The 25,665-nt window shown below is 37.2% G+C and overlaps 1 protein-coding gene across 1 annotated transcript in view; it reads left to right on the forward strand.

The window, feature by feature from the left end:
• The first annotated feature begins 4,530 nt into the window (after positions 1-4,530).
• The window catches only part of SLC1A3 (solute carrier family 1 member 3), a 66,491-nt gene continuing 45,356 nt past the window's right edge, over positions 4,531-25,665 (forward strand). The window contains exons 1-3 of the mRNA XM_027634938.1: positions 4,531-4,681; positions 6,332-6,606; positions 23,821-23,958. Of these exons, the coding sequence (XP_027490739.1) occupies positions 6,426-6,606; positions 23,821-23,958 (319 nt within the window). The 5' untranslated portion in view covers positions 4,531-4,681; positions 6,332-6,425. The remainder of the gene's footprint in view (positions 4,682-6,331; positions 6,607-23,820; positions 23,959-25,665) is intronic.

The raw sequence follows: 25,665 nt of genomic DNA on the forward strand, positions 1-25,665 counted from the left end.
AGTTCACGAGCCACATCCTCTGCTGGTATAACTTCATTTCCCTTCCCCCTTCTCCCAAGAGTGAGTGGCAATCTGACTCCCTGCGTTGAAAGGAAACAAGGTTGTCTATTCAGCTGCAGTCAGACATACAGTGTGTGTGTTAAGGTCCAGACAGCCCATGATGCTGAGTGGAGATACTAGAGGTTCGTGTTTCTCTGCTGGGAATTTTCACAGAGCAGAAAAGGAATGCCACGTTTTTGTGTGTAACTTCCGACTACCAACTGACAGAGTTCAAAAGCATAAAATCACATTTATTCTCACAGCTCAGGGACTCAAAATGTAGGAATAAAAATGACCAACTGGATTTGTTGGCTGGCTTGAGTGAGCAATGTTAAGACTGTAATGGGACATTAAATAGAAAAGTAGAAAAATATCACTGAAAATCTAAATCCTGCTGATTAGATTGGCCAGTGCTACTAGTCATTCAGCCTAATCTTAGGCAAAACACCTTGCTGTTGAAATGTTCTTTGAATGGAATAGTAGCATTTTCTAAAAACATTTATTTATTTTTTTAATAACTGAGCTTGACCAATGATTTGCAACTTATCAAAGATAAACTGAAGTTCAGCGTACCCAGTAGAGGAAGTTTCCTCCTAAGAGTGACCATGAGCAAGATGTTTTGATTAATTTCATTGAGTGGTCCTAGAAGGTGTGAACTGGATTCCTTTAGAAGAAACAAAAGCAGATCATAAAGTCCAAGCACAAAAAGGTGTTTGGGCCACAAAACACAATTAGAATTAACCCAGTGTAACACTGTTGCAGTGCAAATTCTGCAAATGTCATGTATTCAGAACCAGTTAGGGTTCTGCAGATCTTTTCCCGCAGCTTTTCATATTTGCTAACAGAACATAGCCTATGTCTTTTTTGAAGTATATAAATCACAGCACACTATTTCCTCCCACTGTCTTCAACAGAGTAACTTTCTTGGCATTAAATCTTAATAAAAAATAAAGTATATTTTTCATATTTGTCTGGCCAAAATGGAGGTATTCATCAAATCCTCCTCTAATAAACATATTTGAAAAGAAACAGAAAACAAACTTCAATTTCTCATACTCCTTTTAGCATGCTCGAAAGAGCAAGAGCCAAGTAAGTATCTCACAAAAAAAAGATGTCGCGGTTCTGTGGAATTCAGGTGCCTAAGGCTGTGTCTTAGCTCTGACAAATATTGGCTAACTTGTGTGGTTTCATTTTGATCTCTGAGAGACTCAGTTTCTTCACCAATACAAGAGCGTATAACAGTAATAAACAGTCCTAAGCTGAGTTGGAGCTTGCAAGGGAATCATATATTTTCTTATTTTGTCCAACTTCCTTTAAGTCTGGGGACATAATGACATGCCATTTACTGTGAATAAACATGTTCTTTCATAAGAATTTTATTCCTATTTCACAACTGTGATATCAACAATATTTCACTAAGCTCCTACCTAGAGCTCCTGGACTTCCAATATTCAGCCAGTATTAATTTATAGAGCTGATTTATTAATGTGGAACCTGGGTTACTTCAAATGGTAAAAGCTTCTTTCAGTTGGGATCCATGCACTCTCATACAGCCTTTATTGCTATCTGGGAAATTTAATAGTTGTAGTTTGTTACTTCATTTCCACTTCTTGCATTTGCTACAACTGACTTCCCTGGGTTTTTGTTTGATAGCTCTTGTCAGCTAAAAATAACAATAGTTTGTTTGAACAGCAGCTTCCACACTAATACCTTTACTTATTTTACAAAGACACTCAGATACTGTGCCGATGTGCAAAGTACATTTACTGACTGACTTTGTCAGCCACAACCAAACAGGGCTTGGGTTTGCCACAGCACGTGATTTCAGCTGGCTGAACCCACACTGCCTGGGAGGATGAGGTTCAAGCTAGTGCCAGCCCTTGCCCTATATCTGCATTTCCCTGCTTTGCAAGCCATCTGGTGCATTGTCAAAGAAGTGCTGAAACTGGAACCTAAAGCATAGGTTAGGGCACTGAGCTAGTATGACATCACAGACAGACTCATCCAGGCCTTAGGTCATTCCTTGCCAATTTTTATGGAGGAAAAAAAAACCCAAAACACTTGACACTCTGAGGAATGTAGAAATTATTTTATCTGTGTAAAAGTGGTGGTTGCACCAACGACTGTTGCTCTATGTTACTTACAAAACCATCAGTGTTTTTGTATATTTTTAGGGTTGGCAGATCCAAACTAAAGTCTACAATGTGTCTAGTAACATTTAATTTGCTCTTCCTAGAAATTAATACAACCGAAAATACTACAGATAGAAGTACTTAACCAATAACATTTTAAATTTGTCTTTGTCCTAATATTAAATGCTGCATACTAAATTAGTTAAATCTATTGTATATGTAAAAGGAAATTCCAGTGCATTTTAATTACATGTGTTTCAGGGTGACACTGTACTATGAACTCATTTGACTAAATTTTTTTGCTACCCAGGGATATCTAAAATACATGGGGTTTTGTAATATAAGGGATAATACTTTTCCTACAGTATAATTTCCCTATATCACCATCAAAGTTATAATCAATAAAAGAAATCAATGTGAGGAGAGGAAGAAGGGAGGAAAAAGGTAGAAAAAAAATTAATATATTACCATTAAAGCTCTTAATATTCTATTTTTTTAAGTGCTGTGTAATATCTGTTGTTCACTGAGAGCTGATAAAAGTATCACTACTGAAGTTCAGATGAGCTGTATGACTGATTATTGTCTATTTTCATTTTGCCTCACTGCATAGGTAATCTTCTTACAAGATTATCCTCACTTCTCATAGACTCCTTCATTAATGAGAGTATTAAATGATGAAATACTTTTGGATCACCTCATTTGGGGCCTGACCCCTGTCCCATTAAGGCAAGTGGATCATTACCATTCATAGGAAGAGAGGGCAGAGCCTATCTGGAAGGCTTTGCAGAAAGCATGCCATACTCCAAAAAGAAAGATCAAACGAGCAGATCACTAAAGGCCAAAGGTTAGTTAAAAGGTCATTTCCCATCTACAGACAAAATGGTGAAAGTATTTAAAAACTGCACCACAAAAAAAAAAAAAAAGGAGATAGACACTTAAGCTGCCAGGTGCAAGAAAATACAGCATGTGTTTCTGTCTTTGCAACACAAGCTGTCAACATATTTTCTTGATTTTTTTTAAAAGTTAATTAATAACTTAATTTAGATGTTTACTTTCTTTCTGAAGTTAGATACCAAAGATCAAGATTCCATGGTACACAGTTAAATCTCAAACCTACATTAATCATGAGAAAGCTTGGAATAATTGTAAGATTATTTTACTTTACATCATTATTTGAATCACATTCAAATTAGAAAACACTTTAGCAAAACCATTACTGTAGCTGTGTGGAAGTAAATCTACTCTTAATTTTATTTTGTGTCTAACTGTACTTTGTGTGTCTAGTACAGAAGTGGTTTTCTGTACACTTAAAATGACTTTTCAGGAAGCGAATCTAAAAGTCAACATCATCCATAAACAAAACTTTATAGATTGATATATATAGATTAATTATATATTTAGCATAAATTTATATAAATTTAGATTCACAGTATTTCTCTTATAAGGAAATAAATTTAAAATCTCATGAAAGATCCACTGAAACATAATTATGGAACATTTTAACCTGACTTTACCAATGTTTAAAAGGGAAATGTTCCTCTAAAAAGTAAAGTTCTTTTGGAATTCCCCTGGCTCCCCCCAGCAAATATCTTTTCAACACCATGGACTTTGAAATGCTAGAAAAACTGAAGGCCATTTCTTTCTCAAAAGTGGATGTTTTATGCTTTTCCCTTTGTCATTCATTCTCTAGCATTGAAACAGGCTGAATGGGGGCTTACTATCAGTGAGTTTAAATTGCCAAACAAGAGGCAAGTCTTATCGTGTGTTTTGAGTATCTACAAGAAACATACAAAGAATTATAATAGATCATGTTTTTCTCTATCCTTGATAATGCTCCAGTTGCTTCTAAAAGATAGGTCTGGTTCACCACCCTGGGAAGAGTAGATCTTGAGTAACTGTCTTTAAGAATTACAAAATACGTGATAACCTCACACTGTGCCTCTTTCTAGAACAAAGTAGCATGCTTAGATATTTTATCTTTTTTTTTTTTTTTAAAAATACCCACAGGAATAGTGTTATATAATTATGTTTAGGCTTTTCAGATATCCAGTCTGGAATGTCTAATAAAGAAGTGCTCCAGCCTCCCCTGCTCTGTGTGTGTGGGATCGTTCAATTCTTCCCGGATCCTGATTTTGCATTTCTAACGAAGCTGAACCGACAAAGCGTGAAAGTGGTCTAAACGCAAAAACAAAGAAAGTGACCCTGCTTTCACTGTGCCAAGACTAATCAATATTCCAGGAGCTCCGCTTTCCCCTCTCTGCTGATGTGTGGTTCGGTATGGGTTGGGTTGGTGGGGGTTTTTTTTCCTCCCCCCCCCCCCCCCCCCCAAGCGCTGCACTCACAGTCTCCTCCCCTTCCTTAAGTTACAGTGATAGTAAGCTGTCGTATTCCCCAACACGTGCAGATTGTTTGTCCTGCTCGCCGGGCGCCGCAGCTCCGTGGTCTCCGCTGGGAAGCCCCCGCTTTATCTGTCACCACCGCGCCCTTGGAGCACGGGCAGGTCCGAGAAGGTGAGCCCACCCTGTCCTCCATCGCGGGTTTGAGGGGGAAGTCCGCTCTCTGCCTTTGTATCTTACTTAATGCAGCGGTCCTTTGGGCTGTACCCGTATTCTTTCTTGGTTTCGATGTGAGTTACACAGGACAGGTTAGCTGCGTTAAGCGTCCTGGAAAGAAAAGGGACTGGGAATTGTTAAATTTTTTTTTTATTGTTCTTATTTACAGAATATTTACAGTAATTGTTTTGAACAAAAAAAGAAAATCCTGCTTGCACACAGTAGTCGTGTCCAAGGTAGAATACTCACTGATTTTAATATGTAGCTCATTCTCAGAATGTTTCCACTCTCTAAAGAAGCAAAGCTTATAGTGTTCTGTTAAAATTCGGGGAGGATATTGCACTAAAGTCCCAATCTTGAAACATATGGTAGAAGGAACGCTCAAATACCACCAAAATAAACCTGTTACGACATGAAATGTCTTTAAAACACGCGGATTGAAACCTCTGTGTATTTATATTTTAAATGCTTCCTTAAAAAAAAAAAAAGTATTTAGGCAATTGATTTATTAAAAGTAAGATGTGGAACTGCTTGTACATGGAGAGAGATGAGAGACTTCAGCAGAAGCACCTAACTCAATGCATTTGTTAATTTCTAATTTCTTCATAAAAACATGCCAGTGTGTTAACTAAGACTTCAGAAAATGGAATTCTCTGTGTGGAAAATACTGTTGAGCAGGCTCCATTATTAAACAAATTCATACCCATCAGCCACCAAAACCCGCACAATTTAAAATAGAAAATAATGTCTTAGTGAAAAACTTCTATTATTAAACCATTTTAAGGTTGATTCAGTGTGTGATTTCTTAAAATCAGACGTAGTGTGAATTTTGGGTTGTCCTGTGCAGGGCCAGTATTTGGATTCGATAATCCTGATGGGTCCCTTCCAACTCATTCTGTTCTCTGATTCTGTGATATATGCCCATAATTGCTGTCAGGCCAAGCTAAGCATTACTTTACTCTGCAGTGTGAATCTGAAGCGACAAATTAAGTGGGATGTTACCTCTGATGTTCTACAGATGTGCTCGGGGTAGTTTATAATAGAGTTAAAAGATGAAAGTTATTAGCATGAAACTGTCCTATCTTTTAAATAGTGGTTGAGGGATAACTAAACTGTTCCTGCTGCCTTTTTCCATGTGAAAAAGAGGAGCCAATTCATTCAATCATTAAAAAATATCTGAAATGCAGAATATTTTAAATGTACCATTTTGAGCAAAATATTTCTTTCTCCAATGGTTAATGTGAAGGTGAGCTAGATTTTTTTAAAAAAAAAATGATAAACAGGTTAAAAACAAGCCTGAAAGACAGTTTTAAACAGTATAACGCGTTAAGTTTCCTTGAATTGTACTGATTTTATATTAGTATATCACTAGAAAATGGCAAGAAAAAGAAGCTACTCCTGGGTTTTGCAGCATAGCAGCAATTCATGTCAATGTCTGAAGGCACAGGACACCTATCTGATTGTATCAAAAACTGCAAATCAGCAGCTTAGATGTTACATGCAATTCAAATTTTACTGAAACATGAAGAATATTTGCTTCCATGTAAACAAATGGCTTATCATTCCTCTAAAGTGTTACTGCAATGTTTGATATTTCTTGTCTTGCAGGTATCTCCAGTACCTCCCACTTCAAAGAGTCTTCCACTTTCCTGAAAGGATATTGATAGAAGTTAATCACAAAAGAAAACTTTCTGCAAGATAGATGACTAAAGGTAACGGAGAAGATCCGAAACCTGGAAGTAGGATGGAACGCATTCAGCAAGGAGTCAGGAAACGCACACTTTTGGCAAAAAAAAAAGTGCAGAGCATAACAAAGGACGATGTTAAAAGTTATTTAATGAGGAATGCCTTTGTGCTCTTCACCGTTGTTGCTGTGATTCTTGGTGAGTAATTTGTTCAGTAGGAATATTCTGTTCTCCAATGCGTTTGACAATGACGGTGTGCCTGGGTGATTTTCATTACAAATTAGTTCCCAAATTCTTCACTGATAAGAATGTTCTGGCTTGGAGAGTTTTGGCTTTGACAGCCGCATGTTGAAGTTTTAAGGAAGAGCCATTTAGTTATTCTAGTTATTCCTATGAAGAATTTTGGTGAAAAAACAAAACCCCAGCTGTTATATGGATACTTCTCTTAAAGAATTAGATGCAAAAGCTGAATTGAACGTTTTCAATTATATCCTTTACCAAAGCCATTTACAGAAAAAAGCTCAAAATGTGACTTTTATTTACCTAACCTATCAAAGAATTAACACTTTGCAATGACAAACAAAAATTCTCAATTAATGAAATGAAGAGACATTTCTAAGCAAAGGAATATGATAAGAGTTGCAGTCTTTTCAGTTTTCCCTTGATAAATGTAAACCTAAGTACTAAATTCAAAGGAATTAAACCTCAGTACAAGTTTATTCTCTCTCAACCACTCACAATCTTACAGAGGTATCTTTCAGGTGTAATTGGGGCAACAGTGGCAATGTTACTTATTCAAAGGACCGAAAGATAGCATCTGATTAAATGCCTTTTAAGAGTATATGGAGAGGAATCCAGAACATCAAGCAGCACTTAGATTTGGAATGCACCAAAATGTAAATTTAAAATATTGCTACATCCTTTCAACTAAGATTAGAAAGAGAATCTTCTGAGAAAAAACATGCAGTTTTTAAAACTACTTTTCCTTTATATGATGACATGGTCACTTTTGAGAATTTTTCTCCAACTACAGATTTTCTAAATGGCACCATATGTTTCATGAAATAACCGTTCTTTACAGGGTGAACAAGAACTTTATGGCTTTACTGTACTACATTAACTTTTATTTTCTCATTAGTTTAAAATGTAAAAGTGTGAATCTGCTCCTGATAATGAAAAAGCAAATGTTAGCACCTAAATATAAGGGTATATATCCTATGCCTAGGTAGGCCTTCATAATGCTGTTCTACATAGATCTTGCTGTGTTTCTTCGACTCTTTTAGGAATTGAAATTCTAGGGCTGCACCATTATTGTTGTTTGATGGCACATCTGCAGTGTTATTTAAAATTAATTTCAGATTTGATGGTCTTTTTCTGGGAGACATTTATATTAATGTGCCTTTTGGTAAAAATAAAGTACTTTGTTTCTATAACAGTAATGTCAGTCTTTCATACTTATCAGCAGTATTTGATCATAAGTGATTTTAATTCCTGAGCATTTTCTCAATGTAAAAGCCTATTAATATCAGGGCTTTAAAAATTAGGTGTTTTATCTACAATGGTCAGAAAAGGCAGAGCAAATAAAGCATGTTTTGCAACACCGTCCAACCTCAAAGAAGTCAGTCCTTTGATTGTCACCTTTCCATACTGCATATGACCAACGTGCTTTTGCAGTTTTTTCACTGTACTCTGCCTTCAGTATGGCTCCCATAAATTTGTCAATGTGTGAAATGAAGTATAGATTGTACAAGTGTTTTTCTTGTTATTACATGTTCCAATTAGCTTTAGAAGACCAGCGACAACCCGCCCACAGCTCCCCTACCACCTACAGCAATGGCAGAGTATCAGTAGGGCTGGAACACAAAGTGGAGAACTAAAGAAAACATGCAGCTTAGGATGAGCCAGCTGCTCCAATTCTGCTCATTAACCTATAGACATATCCACCATAACACAAGGCAAAAAAGCCTTCTCCTTACTCTGATGGAATGCTCAAAATTTTTCTCACATTTGTTATTTGCGGTGTAGTTTTGCAGTACTTGTGTATGATTAGAACAGTAAGTTTACTATAAATAGTTCTTAAAAGGTAAGATTTGGGGCTTTTGAGAGTTTTTTTGCTGTTGTGAAAATATTCAGAAGTAGGGAACAGTTGGCTAAAGAGTTTGGAAAACACTCAGTGGTTGAACTCCATCTGTCTAGTTTGGCAAGGACTAAGTTGTTATCATCACTCAGTTGTTTGGTGGTCTGTGGAAAATCAGATGGTGGGCTTGATTCCTTTCCTAGCAGACAGTAATCAACATTGCAGAATTAACCCACCAATTAGCACTACTGGCTGTCTCATTAGACGTGCCTGGATGTGAGTCTAGGTGGAAATCAGACTGTATTCAGGCCTGTGTTGAATTATTTACAAGAAATTATGCTTAATGCTGTGTAACCTAAACAGACAGATGACAGTTTTGGGGGCTGTCAGTCCAGGAGTTTTCTTAGAGACTGAACTCAAAAAATGCAAAATTTTAAAGGGAGCTTCATTTCTTCAGAGACATTTCTTTCACATCTATTTATCAAGTGATTGATATGGAAAAGCCTTTTTTAATAGAGCATTTCCTATTTCTTTGCTGAACAGGATTGATGCTGGTGGAGGTTAAGTTCATAAGATTAGTTTCAGGACTAGCTTAGTTTCAGGACTGTAATTTATAATAGGCACTTGAGTTTGTGTCTGTGGAAACTTGCACTTTGGTATGAAGTGGGTAGATACAACATGCAGTTCTTTGTGTTGCATACATATATTTTGCAAACATAGTAGAGTTATTCTGGCATTCACATAATATGATGAAATACAGCTATTTACACTAATTTCTGCTGTTACTCTGGTTCTAAACTGAATTCTAAGCTGCTACAGTACCAAGTCATTTAGTCATTTAAAAACCTATTGATGAAGATGTGAGGAGTTATTATTAATTTTGAGAATTGCTTAGCACTAGTCTCTATTTCCCAAAAAACTCATAGAAGGTCCTTCTGACTTCATCTTCTTCATAGGCAGGGTCTGTCTAGCACATCGTCATAATCAGTGTTACCCTTTTTAGTGAAATTTAAGTTCTTTCAAGACCTTTGAGAAACTTTTGAGGAAAGCAGAGTCAATAAATGAGTTATGATGCAATTTTTCAGATTCTTCTGGTACACTTAAGAGATATTAAATTAGTTTTCTGCAGTCAATCTTGTCAAGACCCAGTAGATGAGAACAATTATGTGAAGCATGTTTGGGAAGTGAGCCACTGGTAAATTCAGGACATCACGATGACCAGGAGCAATTTGAGGTAGGCTAGGGAACATGGTGGCTCATGGAAAATCTGCAGGAAGTCTTTGAAGTGCTAGCCAAATTACTGGCAAAATCTCAGGCAGTGCCCTCTCTCCCACGCTACTTAGAATCATCATCCTGTCCCCAAAATGCCTTCCTTTCAGATACCCTTCCATTATCAGACTATGTTGATTCTCTGCTACTTACCTCCCATTTTCTGAAAAATGCCACAGGAGTCCAGACTTTACTCTGGCAGGACTCCTAAATGCCAAAGAATCTCCTGTGGATTCTGAACTTGTACTGAAGGAAAGACTGAGACACAGAGAGCTGCTGAGCAAAGATCCTCAGAAGTTGTTCACAGAGAAATACTGTTTTAATTGAGGGGCTCAGTGAAGTAGAGGCAGGTTGTGAAGCAAGTATTATAAAAAGCAGTTTCTGAATAGTTATTAAGCCATTATAGCTCCAATTTGTTAGCTAAAACCCTTTACACTACCAGAGTTTTATGTCTCAGTTGTCTACTGGAACATTCAAGGGGGATGGAAGTGGTTCCAGTTCTGTTTTCTGACTACCTGTCCGCTGAAGGGAAGGCAGGACTGGCTGTGTCATGAAAACCAGGCTTCTGTAATTGCCAGCAATCTCAGAATACATGTGAAATTAGATAGGCCCATACAACATCTGTTCTGCAATAGCATGAACCATATGGAAGAGTCCAAAGCTTTCCACTGGCTGTACAAAAAAACCTAGTTAAAAGTACGGAGAGAAGACAGGAGAGATGAAGGCATTGCCATTTGCCCTTGTCCCTGAAAAACGTAAAATGTTAAATAAAGCCTATCTCAGCAACAGTCCTGGTCTGAGCAATAGTTTAAAATGAGACCTAAGAGGTAGAAGTCTGTAATACACAGATAGGCAAAATCCTGGATAACAGCCACAGAAAGGACAGTCTCTGGTATGTTGAAGCAACATCTTTTCTGCTGTTGACAGATCTTCTGTATCCACTGAAGGCTGAAGCTGACATTCCCAGAGAAAGGTATTTGATCCCATTATACATTGACATTGAACACTGAGATAATGCCTAAGGCAGCCTTGGTAAACTTTGCATGAGAACAAAGCAAAAATCCATCACTACAGGAGAAAAAGCTGTGTGACTTGAGTTTGGGGTGAGAGAGTATGTTAAAACATGAAGAGAGAAATGTGATACCAAAAAAACCCAATGAGATATATGCAAGAAAATCAAGATAGTTTGGATACAGCTAAGGAGAAATTAATTCTTTTTTGCTGAACTCAGAGACTGACTCTGCCTCAGTGTTCTCCTAAGGAACCTGCCCAACACAACTGATTTTTCACTGAGTGACAAAACCTTCCTAAGTAATATTCTGAAAAAGTCGCTAATCAAAACCTTAATTTGTTTTTGAAATATAAAATAGTTATAATTTGGGTGAGAAACCTCATAAACAGCCACTGAGTAATTCAGAGTGACACTTAAAACTTCAAAAGAGATTATTCTTTTCAGAAGGGAGAAAAAACCATAGAAATACAAAGAACTGTAATTCTGTTATTAAAAACCCAGTAATGAAAGTCAGACTGTAAATACGAGCAGTACTCTTGTTTAACAGTTACTTGCAAAATTAAATTATGTTAATATATTATCACAATCCACATTTCTTACCATTCACTCTGGTGTTACCGAAATGAAACAGCACTGGTTGTTAGACTACCATACATGGCAGAGAATAGCAACAATAAACTTGGCTATCTTGAGAGTCACAATTAAGTGTTCTGGAGAGAACAGCTGTGCATATATGCACAGTAAAAGATGCAAAGTGTACTGAGTATAGACTTACTTTCGTTTGCTCTAAGTTGTCAAATTGCTAAGTGGTGCTCGAAAGTAGTATGTCTGAGTGGTCATAAAACGGTCCAGGGAAACATCCATTCACTGCACTCTTCTTACAGCTTGCGAACAGGCAGTGCAGATTCTCGAAATTCTGTCTAGAATTTATTTATTTTAATACTGCTTCTTACAAATCATATTTGAAGGCTGTCCTGGGTGAAATGCGGGGTAGTAACTGTATAAGACACTTAGGATGTGGTTTCTTAGAGATTTTACAAGAAAATTCTCTGAATACCCATAGAGTATGGCCATCCTGTTGTCAGAAAATATGTTACGGCTGAAACAGTGGTCATCTCAAAGACTCAGAAAAACTTTGGTGTTGATCACCAAAGGGGACTGAGAAAAACATTTTATCATGAAATAAACTAGTATTAGGGCTTATCAATCCTTTCCATTTTTCAGCAGGCATGGACTGTAATTGCTGTGGTGACTGCAAAGCAGCACAAAATCATAAGCAAGGTGCCACTGGTTTGTATGCTGAGTGAATGTTTAACATTGTTAGATTCTCACCTGCACTTTAGCTGTTGTAAAGCTGGCATGACCTGTTGTCAGCACTGAAATGCTTTTGGGTTGGCCAAAATGAAGGTGTGGTTGAAGACAGCATTTTCAATTTTTTATGAATTCCTGAAACTTTCATTCATTTGGCTTAAACTTCTCACACAATTTCTTGAAATAACCTGGCATCTGAAAGTTTCCAGGGATTATATGATACCAAATTAAAAAAAAGGTTTTATAAAATACTTGTCTTTTTAGGTGAATCAAGATAAAGGGCATTTGCAAAACTATACAAGAAATCCAAAATTAAAAAGAGCTAAACAATGCATTAGATCTTCTAGATGTTAATAAGGGTGCTATAAAAAAGTGAGATATAAATGCTAGGATTGTCATAATTCGTACTGCAGCATAGACTTCTAGAGCTGTAGCTGAGACATACTGACTTTTTTATATTTTCATTAAAAGAAAATCAGATGTTTTGGAACTACCAACTGTATAAAATAATTCTTTAGTCACATTAGTTGTTGTATATCCTCTGTCCATCCTCCCAATTCTTTTCTTTTACTGTGCATTTCCTTCAGGTTTTTATTTAATTCCGTTTTAGATTACAGTTCAGTAATCTTACAGTAAGTAAATTTAAAACAAGCCAGACATTGAGGTGCTGGAGTATGTCCAGAGTCAGATAATGAAGCTGGGGAAGGGTCTGGAGCACAAGTCTGACAAGGCACAGCTGACGGAGCTGGGTACGTTTAGTCCAGAGAAAAGGAGGCTCAGGGGGGCCTTATCACTCCCTACAAGCGCCTGAGAGGAGGTTGTAGCCAGGTGGGGGTTGGCCTCTTCTCCCAGGTAACAAGCAATAGAAAAGAAAACAGGCCTCAAGTTGCACGAGGGGAGGTTTAGATTGGATATTAGGAAAAATGGCTTCACTGAAAGGGTTGTCAAGCGCTGGAACAGGCTGCCCGGGGAACTGGTGGAGTCACCATCCCTGGAGGTACTTAAAAAGTGTGTAGATGTGGCACTTGGGGACATGTTTTAGTGGTCAAGTTAGCAGTGTTGAGTTAATGGTTGGACTTGATGATCTTGCAGGTCTTTTCCAACCTTAAGGTTCTATGATTCTTTGGGATTTAGCATATTTTGTAATATATTTGTCCCACAATTTAGTTTAATGTGGAGCTTTGGAGCAATAAGGCAATGCAAGTGATAATTAAAAAAAATTTAGTAAGAAGCCAAGAGATTTCTTTCTCCCAAACCAGTGTCTGTGATTGTGTTGTTGAAAGAATATGCTATGGTGTCTACATTGTGTATTGGAGAACAACTAAGCTCCTCACCAAGAAATTTTAAATTATTCATGGATACAGCAAAAATATATGGTATGAAGTAGGGAAGAAACTATGGAAAATAGTGAAGGAATAAATGGAATTTATTCCAGAGAAATTTTACTAAGAGCTGGATTGTTCCATTAATTATGTCAACTCATCAGACTTGAAGCTGTAGAGATACTGTTCGTGCTTTCAATCAATACAGTGAAACCATGGGGTGTGTAACCTTTTAAAATTCATACAAGAGAAATTTATTTTGATGATAGATTTTATAAGACTGTTTGCAGTAAAAGAGTGAAATAATAGGTCTGATGAACTGTACAATAGGAAAATAATTAAAAGCCATAAAAGAGGCAAAGAAAACCAGAAGGATAACAGGAGAATCAGGATCGTAACAAAATGTTACTGCTACTCATATTATGGTTGTTCTCCTTTCCTTTAACACCAGTTATATTTATCTTTTGAATTCTCATTCAATTCTCTACATTGAAAAAAAGGCATTATCTTGTTTGAAATTTGACATGCATATGCATTTTGTATTAGCATGGATAGAAGAGCATAAATGAAATTCATCTTGAGAATTACAAAGTGTGTGCTTGTTTTTTACCATTTACTGTAACTTGGCATAACTGAAAATTGATTCATTTAAAAAAAAGTGTATGAAAGATTGGGCTCAAATGTTAAGCATTATTTACACTGGAACATGATCTGATCCCTCAAGCTCCAGTAAATGCTTTGGTTTTACCAGGCACAAGGACTAAATGTAGAAAAAAGTAGAATTACCTTTCTATTACAGTGGCATTACTCAGGGAATTCCTGGGAGTACTAACCAAAGGTAGTTGGTAAATAAGGCTACTGCATATATTTTGATGTCTTTTACAATAATTTTGACTTGGGAACACATACATCATACAGACATGGATGTGCAGTTTAGTCCTTCAAAGCCTAAAATATAAGGAACGGAAGCTGCGCATGGAATCCAGATCTCAGAGCTGTGTGTCTTTTTAGCGCATGATCTAGAGCTGGAAGACTTAAAAGGTGATTCCACAAGTCCACAGCCTAAACATGTAACTGCCTAAAACTTGCCAGGAGAAAAATAGACAGACAAACAAACAGGCTTGCATTTCTACTCCCACACCTTTCTGAGTGAGTCAGGACCATGCCAGATATTTTCACCCAGTAAAGATCCAGAAGTACAAGATCTATCACCTTGAGAATAGTGTCAGCAGCACTTGATGAGTTGGGTTATTCTTTCCTTCCAAAAGGCAAGTTACAGGAGGATGCACTTCTACCATTTTTTTAAAAGCTGTTTTGTCAGGCAGGAGGAAATTCAAGACCTCTAAAGACAAATACATATACCAAGACAGCAAAAGACAGCATCGTGTTTTAACCTGACGGCTAAAATAACAGGGAGCCTCCAGGGTGTGAAGCGAACCTTTGAGCAAGAACAGGAACGCAGGGCATCCTGAGTCCAGATGATTCTCTGTGTGTCTGTTTTGTTCAATTTTTAGTCCCTCAGAACTGGGAATTAGGCAAGTAGATGTTTAGGTCATGGCAGTTCTGAGAAAAACACAAGCAGAATGGTGAGAAGTGAGGAGTCTTCCAAACCAAACAGAGAAGTGCCCATTAACTTTATAGATTTCCAGATCTAAGCTTTTTTATCTGGAGGGATTTTAAAGGTCACAGTTTGGACTCAGGTACTTACTGTGTAATTAAGTATTGTTCCAGGTGCAAGTTTCCCTGTGCTGTTTTTGTGACCTTTAAGACGGGGAAATTCTACCATTCTGAATAGCACCTAACAGCAAGAAGAGAGGTGCCATTACCTGCATGGAGGCTACATCTTAATTGTCATGAGTTAACTCACAAGAAGTTAGGCATGATACCTCTTTTTAATGGACTGAAATAAAACACTTCTGGAAATTCATGTGTTGAAAGAGGCTGTTGGCTAATAAACTAAATATATGGAAGGTTCTAGTTATGAATAGTTTCTGTGTCATACTGGGATGAAGTTGCTCAAGTAACAAAGTCAAATAACTAGGGGTTGGAAGCATCCTAGCTGTCCTTTTCAGAAGATGCTAACATGATTCCAGGAATTTCAGCCATGAAATTTCAGCCTGATTTCCTTGTGGAAAGAATTCACTGAATGACAAATCAAACGTAAATAAAGGGTTACGGTAATGCTTTCACCTGATATGGCAAAAGTCGTGTGTTCTACAACAGGAATTGCTGCTTCTCAGTCTACCCAGGTTGCTTGCATGTCTCAGCAAAATACTGGATAGAAAAGATTCTTTAGAATCTTTTAACCAAGTCTGCCACGTGTTATGTTCTGTGAACCAAAGAGATCTGGCACAGGCATATCTTGATTCAACAAAATACTTAATCCTTGGTGGCAAACATGTCAGTTACGGATTTGGTATATCAGTACTAAGCTAAATTAACAGGTGGTTTTGTAGGAATTAAAAGTTGGGCTAGCTCCATAGAGATAAGAATGCATAATTTGAATGTCCTGCTAACGATGGTGTAAAACTGCGTGATACCACAGCCTAGCCTACAATGAACTGTTTGTAGTGTATGTCTAAGCTGGAATTTAAAAAAACAAAGGCAGATCTCAGTGTCTAAATTCAGGCTCTCTGCTGTTACTCTACAGCAGAAGTTCCTCAGAGTAGAGCTCTGTTTTCTGTGCATGTTTGCACAAAGTTCTTGGCCCTGAGGGATCTCAGTCTCATTGACTGCAATTCGTCAGTGATATTATAATGTAAAAAAGACCAAATAATATGGATAGGCAGCTGTAACTGTAGTAGGGAAAAGCAGAATTCAGTGCTTTTAAGGAATATGTCAGTTTCCAGTTGAGTTAAAACAGGAACAAAAGAAATGTAAAGGCAGGAAGGGAATTGTATAAACTTTCAGAGAGCAGCTTTCTTATCTGTTGGAATCTATATTTTATGGATGTAGATACATTAACATTAGTCAAGCATATGAAGCAGCAAAGTAAAGCTAGACAGGAAAGAAAGAGTTATTGCAGTAACTTTGTAAAGCACTGAATAGTACCTTAATTCTAAATAATACTTCATAAAACATAATCTGACATATATTATGAATGCCTGATCTTTTTTATACTCATAATAAGACATTATTCCTGTATTTTCATGGCATTATTTGCTATTTTTTGCATTAAAAACTCCATTCTTTCTATAGGTCAGAGACTAACAGAAGTACATAAACTAGGCATAGTTTGTCTTTCAATTAAGTCTCTTATCTCAGGATGTAATTGGGAATAATGTTCCTACTCCATTAAGAACAGTCTGCTTCAGTGCCAGCAGTGAAAACTCTTCTTCATTCCAAATCCTCTACAAATACCCTGCTATTGCTTGTGTTAAAAAAAAAAAAATAAAAAAAGAGAGTGAGAGGGAAATAAGAGATGAGAAATTAGAAATAAATACAGAAACCATTTAAGGACATCAAGGGAAAAAAATAGAAAAAAATTTGAAGAAGAACTAGAAGTTGGATAAAAAGGGAATAATCTTTTGGACATGTTCTCAAAAAAAGAAAATTACTTCCTAATTGGGGAAGAAGGGCAACTGAGCCAAACAACTAGAGATGAAGGGAAAAAGTGTATGAGTCTAACACAAGCAAAGAAGTAGCGAGGAACAGATTTCAATGATTTCTTTCAAAACTTTTTAGCAGCACTCAGATGCTGTTAAATCCTCAGATTTGGTGTAAGAACTGTCCAGTTTAGGCAGTACCTGCTAAAACAATGATCTTAATAATTTTCTAGTTATCTGTCCTTCCTCACAGCTTTAGACTCCCCATTCCAATTGTATGCCCTCTGTCCACAAAAATTGAAGGAGGAACTGCCGTGTGTACAAATAAAGGCAACACGCAAGTGAAGCTATAAAGGTGTTTCAGGTATTCAGGCTCCTCCAGAGATAGGCAGAGGGTTTGAGTGTCTTAATTTTGAGCTGCGAGCTGAGTATGTCTGTATTAGTGTTAATCTAGCTCTAAAGGCCTGTAAAATATGTTTATTATAAAACACCTCTGGATCTTTGCAGATTGTCACAGAATAGTGATGTTAGAATTCTGGTGTGGTTTTTTTTTGGAAGGCAATTATCTCTTGCAGAACAAAACAAGCCTTCAGGGTCAGGTTCCAAGGGGCAGGTGTTCCTGATGGACTGTGACTGCACTCACAGTCTAACTGTGGCTCTGTGTCTCCTTAGTAGAACTGTGAGCGCCCCGTGGCACTCTTGTGACCCCTAAGCAGAGGTGACAAACTGACTCCTTCAATGCAGTCAACAGCTCTTTGACATCAATGTGACTCTTACTTCACTATACTTTTGCTTTTCTCTGGACACATTTTTTTTTTAACTGTATTGAAGTCATGGCTAGGGTATCTAGTTCTTCTCCGGTACTTCTCCCATGACTCTCCTTGCAATATCTCTCAGGCAAAGGAGAATTAGCTGCTTATGTCCAAATTAACCCATGTTCCACTTCAGCATAGACATCTAATGGAACAACTTGGAGCACAGTTCCTTAAGCTCTCTGTTGCAGTTGCATCATGCAGTTAAAACCTGATACTTAGGTTCAAAAAAATGGTTTCAAAGGGAACATACTTCCCTACCTTCATAGAGAAAACCAGAAAGCAAGGAAGGAGTGCGTGATACACTAGAGAGTGAGGATTCAATATAAAATTATGGAACAAAAATTATGAAAATCAAAATTAAGCGTTATGTGGTTCTTGTGGCAAGCAAAGAAAAAGATTAGGAAAGACTGGGGTTTTGTCGGCAATTTAAAGTAATTCTTATCACTAGAGAAGTCATTTACCTTTTCGTCTCAAGTAAATACAGTTGTGGACTTATCTGAAATTGGTTGCTAAAAGAAAAGGTGTCAGAACAAAATGGTAAATTAAGCAGAAAAAAATGACCCAAAGAACAAAACCAGTCATTCCAGAGCTCTGCAGGAACATAGGAATGAAATGGCTGTGCAGCTAACAAAAATATACAATGTCCCATTAAACTGGTACAAGCCTGATTCTCTCGACGGCTGTAGCCCAATTTCTGTTATAGAACAAAATGTTACTTGCTTGCTGATTACAAGGTTTTCTGGAACTGGACTATTAACAACTGTTACTTTAGTGCACTGTTCTACCTAGTTTAAGGTATTTTCCAGTTATTTTTTAAGTTTTCTATTTCCTGCTGTAAAAGAAAAAATTACTTTGTACCTTATTTAAGAGTATTTTGAGATTCACGGTAAAAAGAAGAAGTGTGTATAACTATCAGTAGTGTGTTCTGATTGAACTGGCAAGCTCTAATAAAGAAAAGGCACCTCTTGAACCATCATTGATATAACACCTAGTAATTTCCTCTTGAAATATGTTTGAGTGATGTTTGATCAATTAAAAAGTAAAACTACTAGATTTTCCTGGCTTCTTTGTGAAAATACAACAGAGAGCATGGACATAGTAAAAAATATTAGCTCCAGATAATTGTGTGGTATTAATTCCTGTGTGATTCTGAAATAAGATAGAGACCAGAAGTTCGTAAGAATTAATTTTAATAACTTAGACTTAAAATTATTAATTACTCGAAGCAATGGAAAAAGCAATTGTCTCTCTTTATTAAATTTTTCTACCTAATTCTTCTGAGTGGGCCAAGGAGGAGGATAGACGTAAGCTTCCCCAAAGTTCCTGAATGAGCATTTAGATGTGGGTAAAGCCCCATCTCTCATCTTCTAAGAGTTATGATTCCTTTTTTTTAATTTTTAATTGATGTGGTGTTTTAAACTCGTGTAGGTGTGCAACTCATTTCATCTATGCAACAGAAAGAATCATGTGAAACAGCTCTCTACTACTGTGAGACCAAGGCATTTTTGTACACAATTAAGAACTTAATTTTCTCCATGGAGGATTTTGAAGTTCATTTTCAAATTCAATTTAGGAAATTATGTAATTCTTTTTTTAAACCATCTCCATAACACATGTTCCTAAAAACTTAATATTACAAAAGTATTTTTGTCTTGCTACTTCAAATCCTGATTTTATTGCTCACTTCATCACATTTTGATGTTAATCCATTTAAGAAATTTTATATAGAAGGTTTCATGTTTCTTAGCCATTACAGGTATATCCATAGTTTTGAAAGTCTGATATGAAGTCTTTATTGTTTCCTTTCTGGTACCCAGTATCTAGAAGTGAAGACCCTAAGCCATTCGTTAAAGTCATTCTATTTTTGGAATAAGGAATTCCAAATCAGATCTGCCATTTTTGTCATTTTCATCCCTTTACCATCACTTCCAGAATTATTTTCACCTTCTTCTCCTTTCAAGTTTTAAATCTTCTCTTCACTGTATTCATACAGATTGGATTTTACTTTGAACATGTATACTGGTATAAAAATATAATAAAATTGTTTAGTTTAAGGATCGTTCTGATTGTCATCAGGATTATCTGCAAATAAATTTTTCCATAAACTTGACTGTATCACTGACAAGAATACCTCGAGAATCTTTATACAACTTTAATCTCATTTGGTTCATCATTATGAAGTGTATAAATTATTTAGCAGTATGGTTCTATTATACAAACTATAGACATGTATACAATTCAACTTGTTAGCTTAAACAAACACTACTCATTTTTGTCCAGAAAAAGCCAAACAAATTCTGTTGAGAAATCTGCTCTTTCCTGCAGTGCAGAAATGGTACACCGTTTACCATTTGAGAAGTCAGGCTCTGATAGCGCTGATTAGTTGTTCTTTTGTGTTACAAAGGGTAGACAGAAACCTGCACAACAAGTTGTGGGAGCTTGTTTCACACAAGGCTTTGTTTCATTACAATTTTCAGAATTAACCTGAAATTGGAAACTTCTACTGAGAAAGGCCAGTTCTAATATTTAATCTTCGCTATCTTGATTATGGACAGTGCTAAGCAGTAAAACTCTTACTGCACACAAAGTATTGGATGGTTGTTGGAATACTGCACACCTTCCGAAGGTTTAGTACTTCCCAGCAAGTCTTATTTCATGGCTTTATTTTGATGCTTTGTCATTGTGTCTGTCTTTAAATCGTCATTGTGTGCTGCTATCTAAGCCTGTGAATGCTGATTCTAAGAAGTTATTTCAAAGAAGACAAAGCTACCTTGCCAAGTTTGACTTCTCTGTTTCAAGAACACAGTTTTCGTTAACAAAACTTTGTCAGACAGGATGTAATACCCAGTATCTAGGTATTTAAAATCAGAACAGAAAATAATGTCCAATCTTCATTTAATCTAAAATCAGGAGAGACTAGTAAAATCATGCTGTTCTGCTTTCAGCAGCACATGCTACAATGAGGAGATAATTTTCTTGAATTTCTTCTTGAGTTGCTAAGATCACTGTGTGAACACAATTAATTTTCAGAAATATCTGTGAAATAACTGTTACCATATCTACATTACAAGCAGGTAAACTGAGTCAGAGAAAGGTTCCCATGTCTTAGGCGTGATTGCATACAAATTAATAGCAGTGCTAAGATTAAGGCTGAAGAATTAGTAACTATTGGGTGTTTATCCATTTCAACAGAATACACTACCAGGGCACATTTTTTTCACATTGCAGAAATTCTTTCTGTAAACTGTAGTGCTGGGCAACCCTGTAGTTACGCACAGAGCACTTCAGGACAAAAAAAAACAGATAATTTTTGGCTCAACAGGTTTACATAGAAAGTTCAGAAACTCACTCTCACTACTAATAATATTAATTCAGACGGTCTTCTGGTTCTCTCTTAGGTAATTTTGTACTGCTTGGATAGTAGTGGAACAGATAATCAAGCCCTTATAGCATAGAATAAGGACTAGTTCTTATAGCAGCCTCAGAAACCCTTACCAACCTCAGCGAGGCTTTGTACTAGTGCAGGGATTAATTCATGTGGAACTAATTGCAGAACTGTAGCCTAAGTAAGAAACTAGTCTAGCTCTATTTGCTTGTTATCCAGTTGTCAAAATGTAGTGCTCATTAAGTGCAGAAACAAAAGGTCCAGATGGATTCTTTATATCTGAGAAATGTGTTTCCCATATGAAAAGAAAATAATGAGTAACGCTACAGTGGAATTTAAAACCTTATTGAAAAGAAGGGAAACTCTTAGGCAGGTCTTTTAAAAAAGACTAATTCAGAGGCCTTTCCTCTGTGCATTTTATGATGTAATTTTACCTAAAAAAGAACCATTTATGCAAAATGCACTTTGTCTACCTGAGACTGTAGAACATGAACGAGACTAAACCAGATGCCTTCTAGTCCTGCTGCTTTCTTCCATAGCATGATCTCCATGCATGGTGCCAATTGCACTCTAATCACTTTTCTCTCATTTTGTAATTCAGATTTTCTGTTTTATTCAAGATATTTCTGGATTTGTCTAGCTTAAACAACCTGCTGAAGTCCCTAAATTATGATTAGATAGATAGAAGTCACTAAATTGAGAGATACAGCTGTTTCCTTACGTCAGCAGATGTCAATAAGCTAGAGTAGGAGGTATCCTCCTATTTTAACCAGCAAAATTTGGCATGAAGATATTATCTGCTCTCTGGATGTACCAATCAAAAAGCTGATTATAAAGAAGAGCAAAACCACAAAGTGATTAAGAATTGGAACTATCAGTTTCCAGAAGTTTTCAGCGGTACAGAATTTTCAGGTTGCACTCAAGTTCTAACAGGATCTAGAAGGGAGTTTGAATGCTCTGCTGCCTAATGTCACTGAGGAGGCAGTTTTATGGGAAGTTTTAGGAAACTGAAGTCTGGCTATCTGCCAGAAAGGGCAATCCCACTCTTCTTCAAGGCACATTTCTCTCTGTAAAGCTACCAACATTTGTGTAGCTGTATAAAAAAATTGCCTCAGGGAATTGACCTGGTTAAAAATTAACCCTGTAAAAATAAATTCTTTATGCAGCAGGACCCATCTTCTGATCCAGCTTTCTATACAGTCACAGTTAACCCAAACACAAGTACTAGATGGCAGGGTAGAACATGGAGTCATGGAGTCATGAATGGGATGGCTAGTTGAGTTTCACCATCTGTATGGTTAATGTGTTCCAGATAAAGCCATATGTTGTTTGGCTGGATGTAGAAGATGTACATCAGATAGGCACCAAGCCATTTAACAATTGCAAACTGCAATTGGTTATATCAGTTAACCAAATAACTAACTAATATGCAAATAAAGCAGATGGTGCCAAGTATAGGACAAAGTCTACAAAGTTGTAGGTGAGAAGTTTATGTTGCCACACATCAGCCCATCTTTGGCTTCCATTTGTAAATGTATCTCAAGCATCATTTATCTGTTCACAGAAAGATGGATCCAGACATTCCCTTACTGTCCAGGCATTCCCATTCCCTGTCCCTCAGGCATCAAGACCCACCACTTAATCCTGTAGTAGGACCTTCCAACCTTGCTTAGCTGCTTCTTTGCAAATGCCACTGTTTCTGAAGGTAGGAGTGTGTAAAACCACTTAGCACCTGCTGATGTTTGACTGTGGAAAGACCAAACCACAAGGGGAATCTCGAATATGTCTGTCCTGGTTATCTCCTCCCATCTGAAGCACATCTGCAGGATCAGGCCCCACAGAGTAAACAGGCATGGACAAGACTTCTGAAGACTGGTAGCTAGTGCGTATATGCATTGCATATGTGATTACACTCAAAATCCCAGAATTTGAGGCGCTTCGCTGTAGTAGCAGGGATGGTTTCCTTTTCATTAGTGCTCAAGATGTACCTTTGACAGTAACCCAGATTTCAAAAAACAGCAGCACGAATAACCTTCTGAATACCTGTCTGGGTTCTGGCCAGAACAGGGGTAATTTTTGCGGTATCCAGGAAGGGGCTTGGCCAGGACCCAGGGGTTATTCTGTATCCACCCACCTCATTTTCTGGGGACAGGAGAAGGGGTCTCTGCAGGGTCACAGAGTGTGGCAGCACAGTGGGGTGTTGTCAGGGGTTTCTAGGTGATGAGCAATCATTTGTGAATCGTTTGACTCTTGTACATTTCGTTATTAAAATTGTTCGTTTTCTTATTTCATTTCTGTCTCCAGTAAACTGTTCTTATCTCAACCGGTGATCTTTACCTTTTGTGCCTCGGATTCTCCTCTCCATCCCGCCACAGAGGAGGGGCAGGGGTGGAACAGGGGTGTGAGTGAACAGTGTAAGGTTTGGAGTGTTTTGCTGGGAACACTAAATTGGGGAATACCTCTCCTAAACTATGACAATAACTTCCTGGCTTCGGTAGGACTACTCATATTAGTAGCTATGATACTGGAGAAAGAAAATTGGGACTGCAGTCTGGGGCGTAATAACAACTGCATGTTACAATCAGATATGTTGAGTAAGTACTCTATAAATATTCATGTTTAGATGTTACTACTCCTTTAAAAGAGTAAGTAATGATATCTTTTCCCTCTCTTCAGGTGTAATCCTTGGATTTTCTCTCCGATCATATAAGATGAGCTATCGGGAAGTGAAGTACTTTTCGTTTCCTGGAGAGCTACTCATGAGAATGCTGCAAATGCTGGTTCTGCCTCTAATTGTTTCCAGTTTAGTCACAGGTAAACTTGTAAAAACAAAACACGCTACACATTTTCTGTTCTTTTAAATAATTACATAAAGATGCACACACCGAAACACACAAAAAAATGAACATTCCATGTCCTAGCAGTGTTATAACCTGCAGAAAGATATATCACTGGTATTGCTGTTTTAGAGACAATGTAATAAGAGGTTTGAATTAATACACAGAGAAACTGAAAGATGCTTTTCTCAATTCCAAGACAGTCTAACTGTATGAGCTACTCTATGTAGGTGCTATGAAGCTGACTCTCTACTCCACTCTCATCCTACTTTCTGAACAGATACTTCCAGAACGTCCTATTGTTATCAAAGATAATGCATCTCAAAAAACTAGTTCCAAAAACCAAGAAAGTTGAAACTATTGATAGTAGGCAGTAACACATGCTTGTAACCCTGGATATGTAAAACATCTCTCTAACTTGTAATCTTTTGGCATCAGATTAGAAAAAAGTAGAATCATATTATAGAATCACAGAATATGTTGAATTGGAAGGGACACACATGGATCATGGAGTCCAACTCTTAACCCTGCAAAGGACCATCCTGGGTTGGAAGGGATCTAAAAGGGCATCTCATTCCAAACCTCCTGCCACAGACAGGGACACCTTTCACTAGACCAAGTTGCTCAGAATCGTATCCAACCTGGCCTCGAACACTTCCAGGGATGGGACATCCACAGTTTCTCTGATCAACTTGTTCCAGTGCCTCACCACCCTCACAGTCAAGAATTTCTTCCTAATATCTAATCTAAACCTACCTTTTTCTAGTTTAAGCTATTCTCCCTTCTCCTATCACTACAAGCCCGTGTTAGAAGTCACTCTGCAGCTTTCTTGTAGGCCCTTTAGGTACTGGAAGGTGCTTTAAGTTCTCCCCAAAGCCTTCTCTTCTCCACACTGAGTAAACCCAAATCTCTCAGCCTGTCCTCACAGGAGAGGTGTTGCAGTCCTCTGATCGTTTTCATGGCCTCCTCTGGACTTGTTCCAATAGGTCTGTGTCCATAGGTGATAGATGGAATAGACTGGATAGTTTGTAAGAAACTTCATTCCATCAGTTCTGTTTTTTGTCTTCTGGTCAGCAACTGTATTAAGCTTTGAAAGCTCCTTTCAAAGTTGTTCCTTTAGCTAGTGATATAATATCTCATTTCTTATGATGATGTGTGCCTTGACATTCCTCTTAAGTTTCATGAAGGACCTCTCAAATTTGTTAATAATGTTCGGGATGTACCTGTGATGTATTTATTGTACCAATTATTCAGAGAAAAGAAAGCGTAGACTTCATGTTATCAACAAATAGTGGTGCATCTTGGAGAACTTAATCAAAACCACCCACTGTGCAGTCCTAGGCTCTAAAATACCTAATACACTACCTTGATTGTCAGAGGACCCAGAGACTGTAAGTTCTCTATTTCATTGATTTTCAAATATATTAATATTAAGATCTCCTCTTACAAACACAAATGAGCACAGACTTGCATCTTCACAGAAACCACAATTTCACAGTTACAAAATCATTTGCCTTCTCATATTGCGAGGAGAAAGTGAAACTTGTTTCTACACACACATATTATATGGATACTGAAAATTAAATGAATACTAAAACTAGGGAGAAATTTATATATTTTGTAGGGGAAGTGGTGATAGGTTTTATTCCCCACCAGTATCTTATTCTGTTACATGTCATATCTT

The sequence above is a fragment of the Corapipo altera genome, unplaced genomic scaffold (assembly GCF_003945725.1).
Source record: "Corapipo altera isolate COAL_440 unplaced genomic scaffold, ASM394572v1 61411, whole genome shotgun sequence".
NCBI classification, from domain to species: Eukaryota; Metazoa; Chordata; class Aves; order Passeriformes; family Pipridae; genus Corapipo; species Corapipo altera.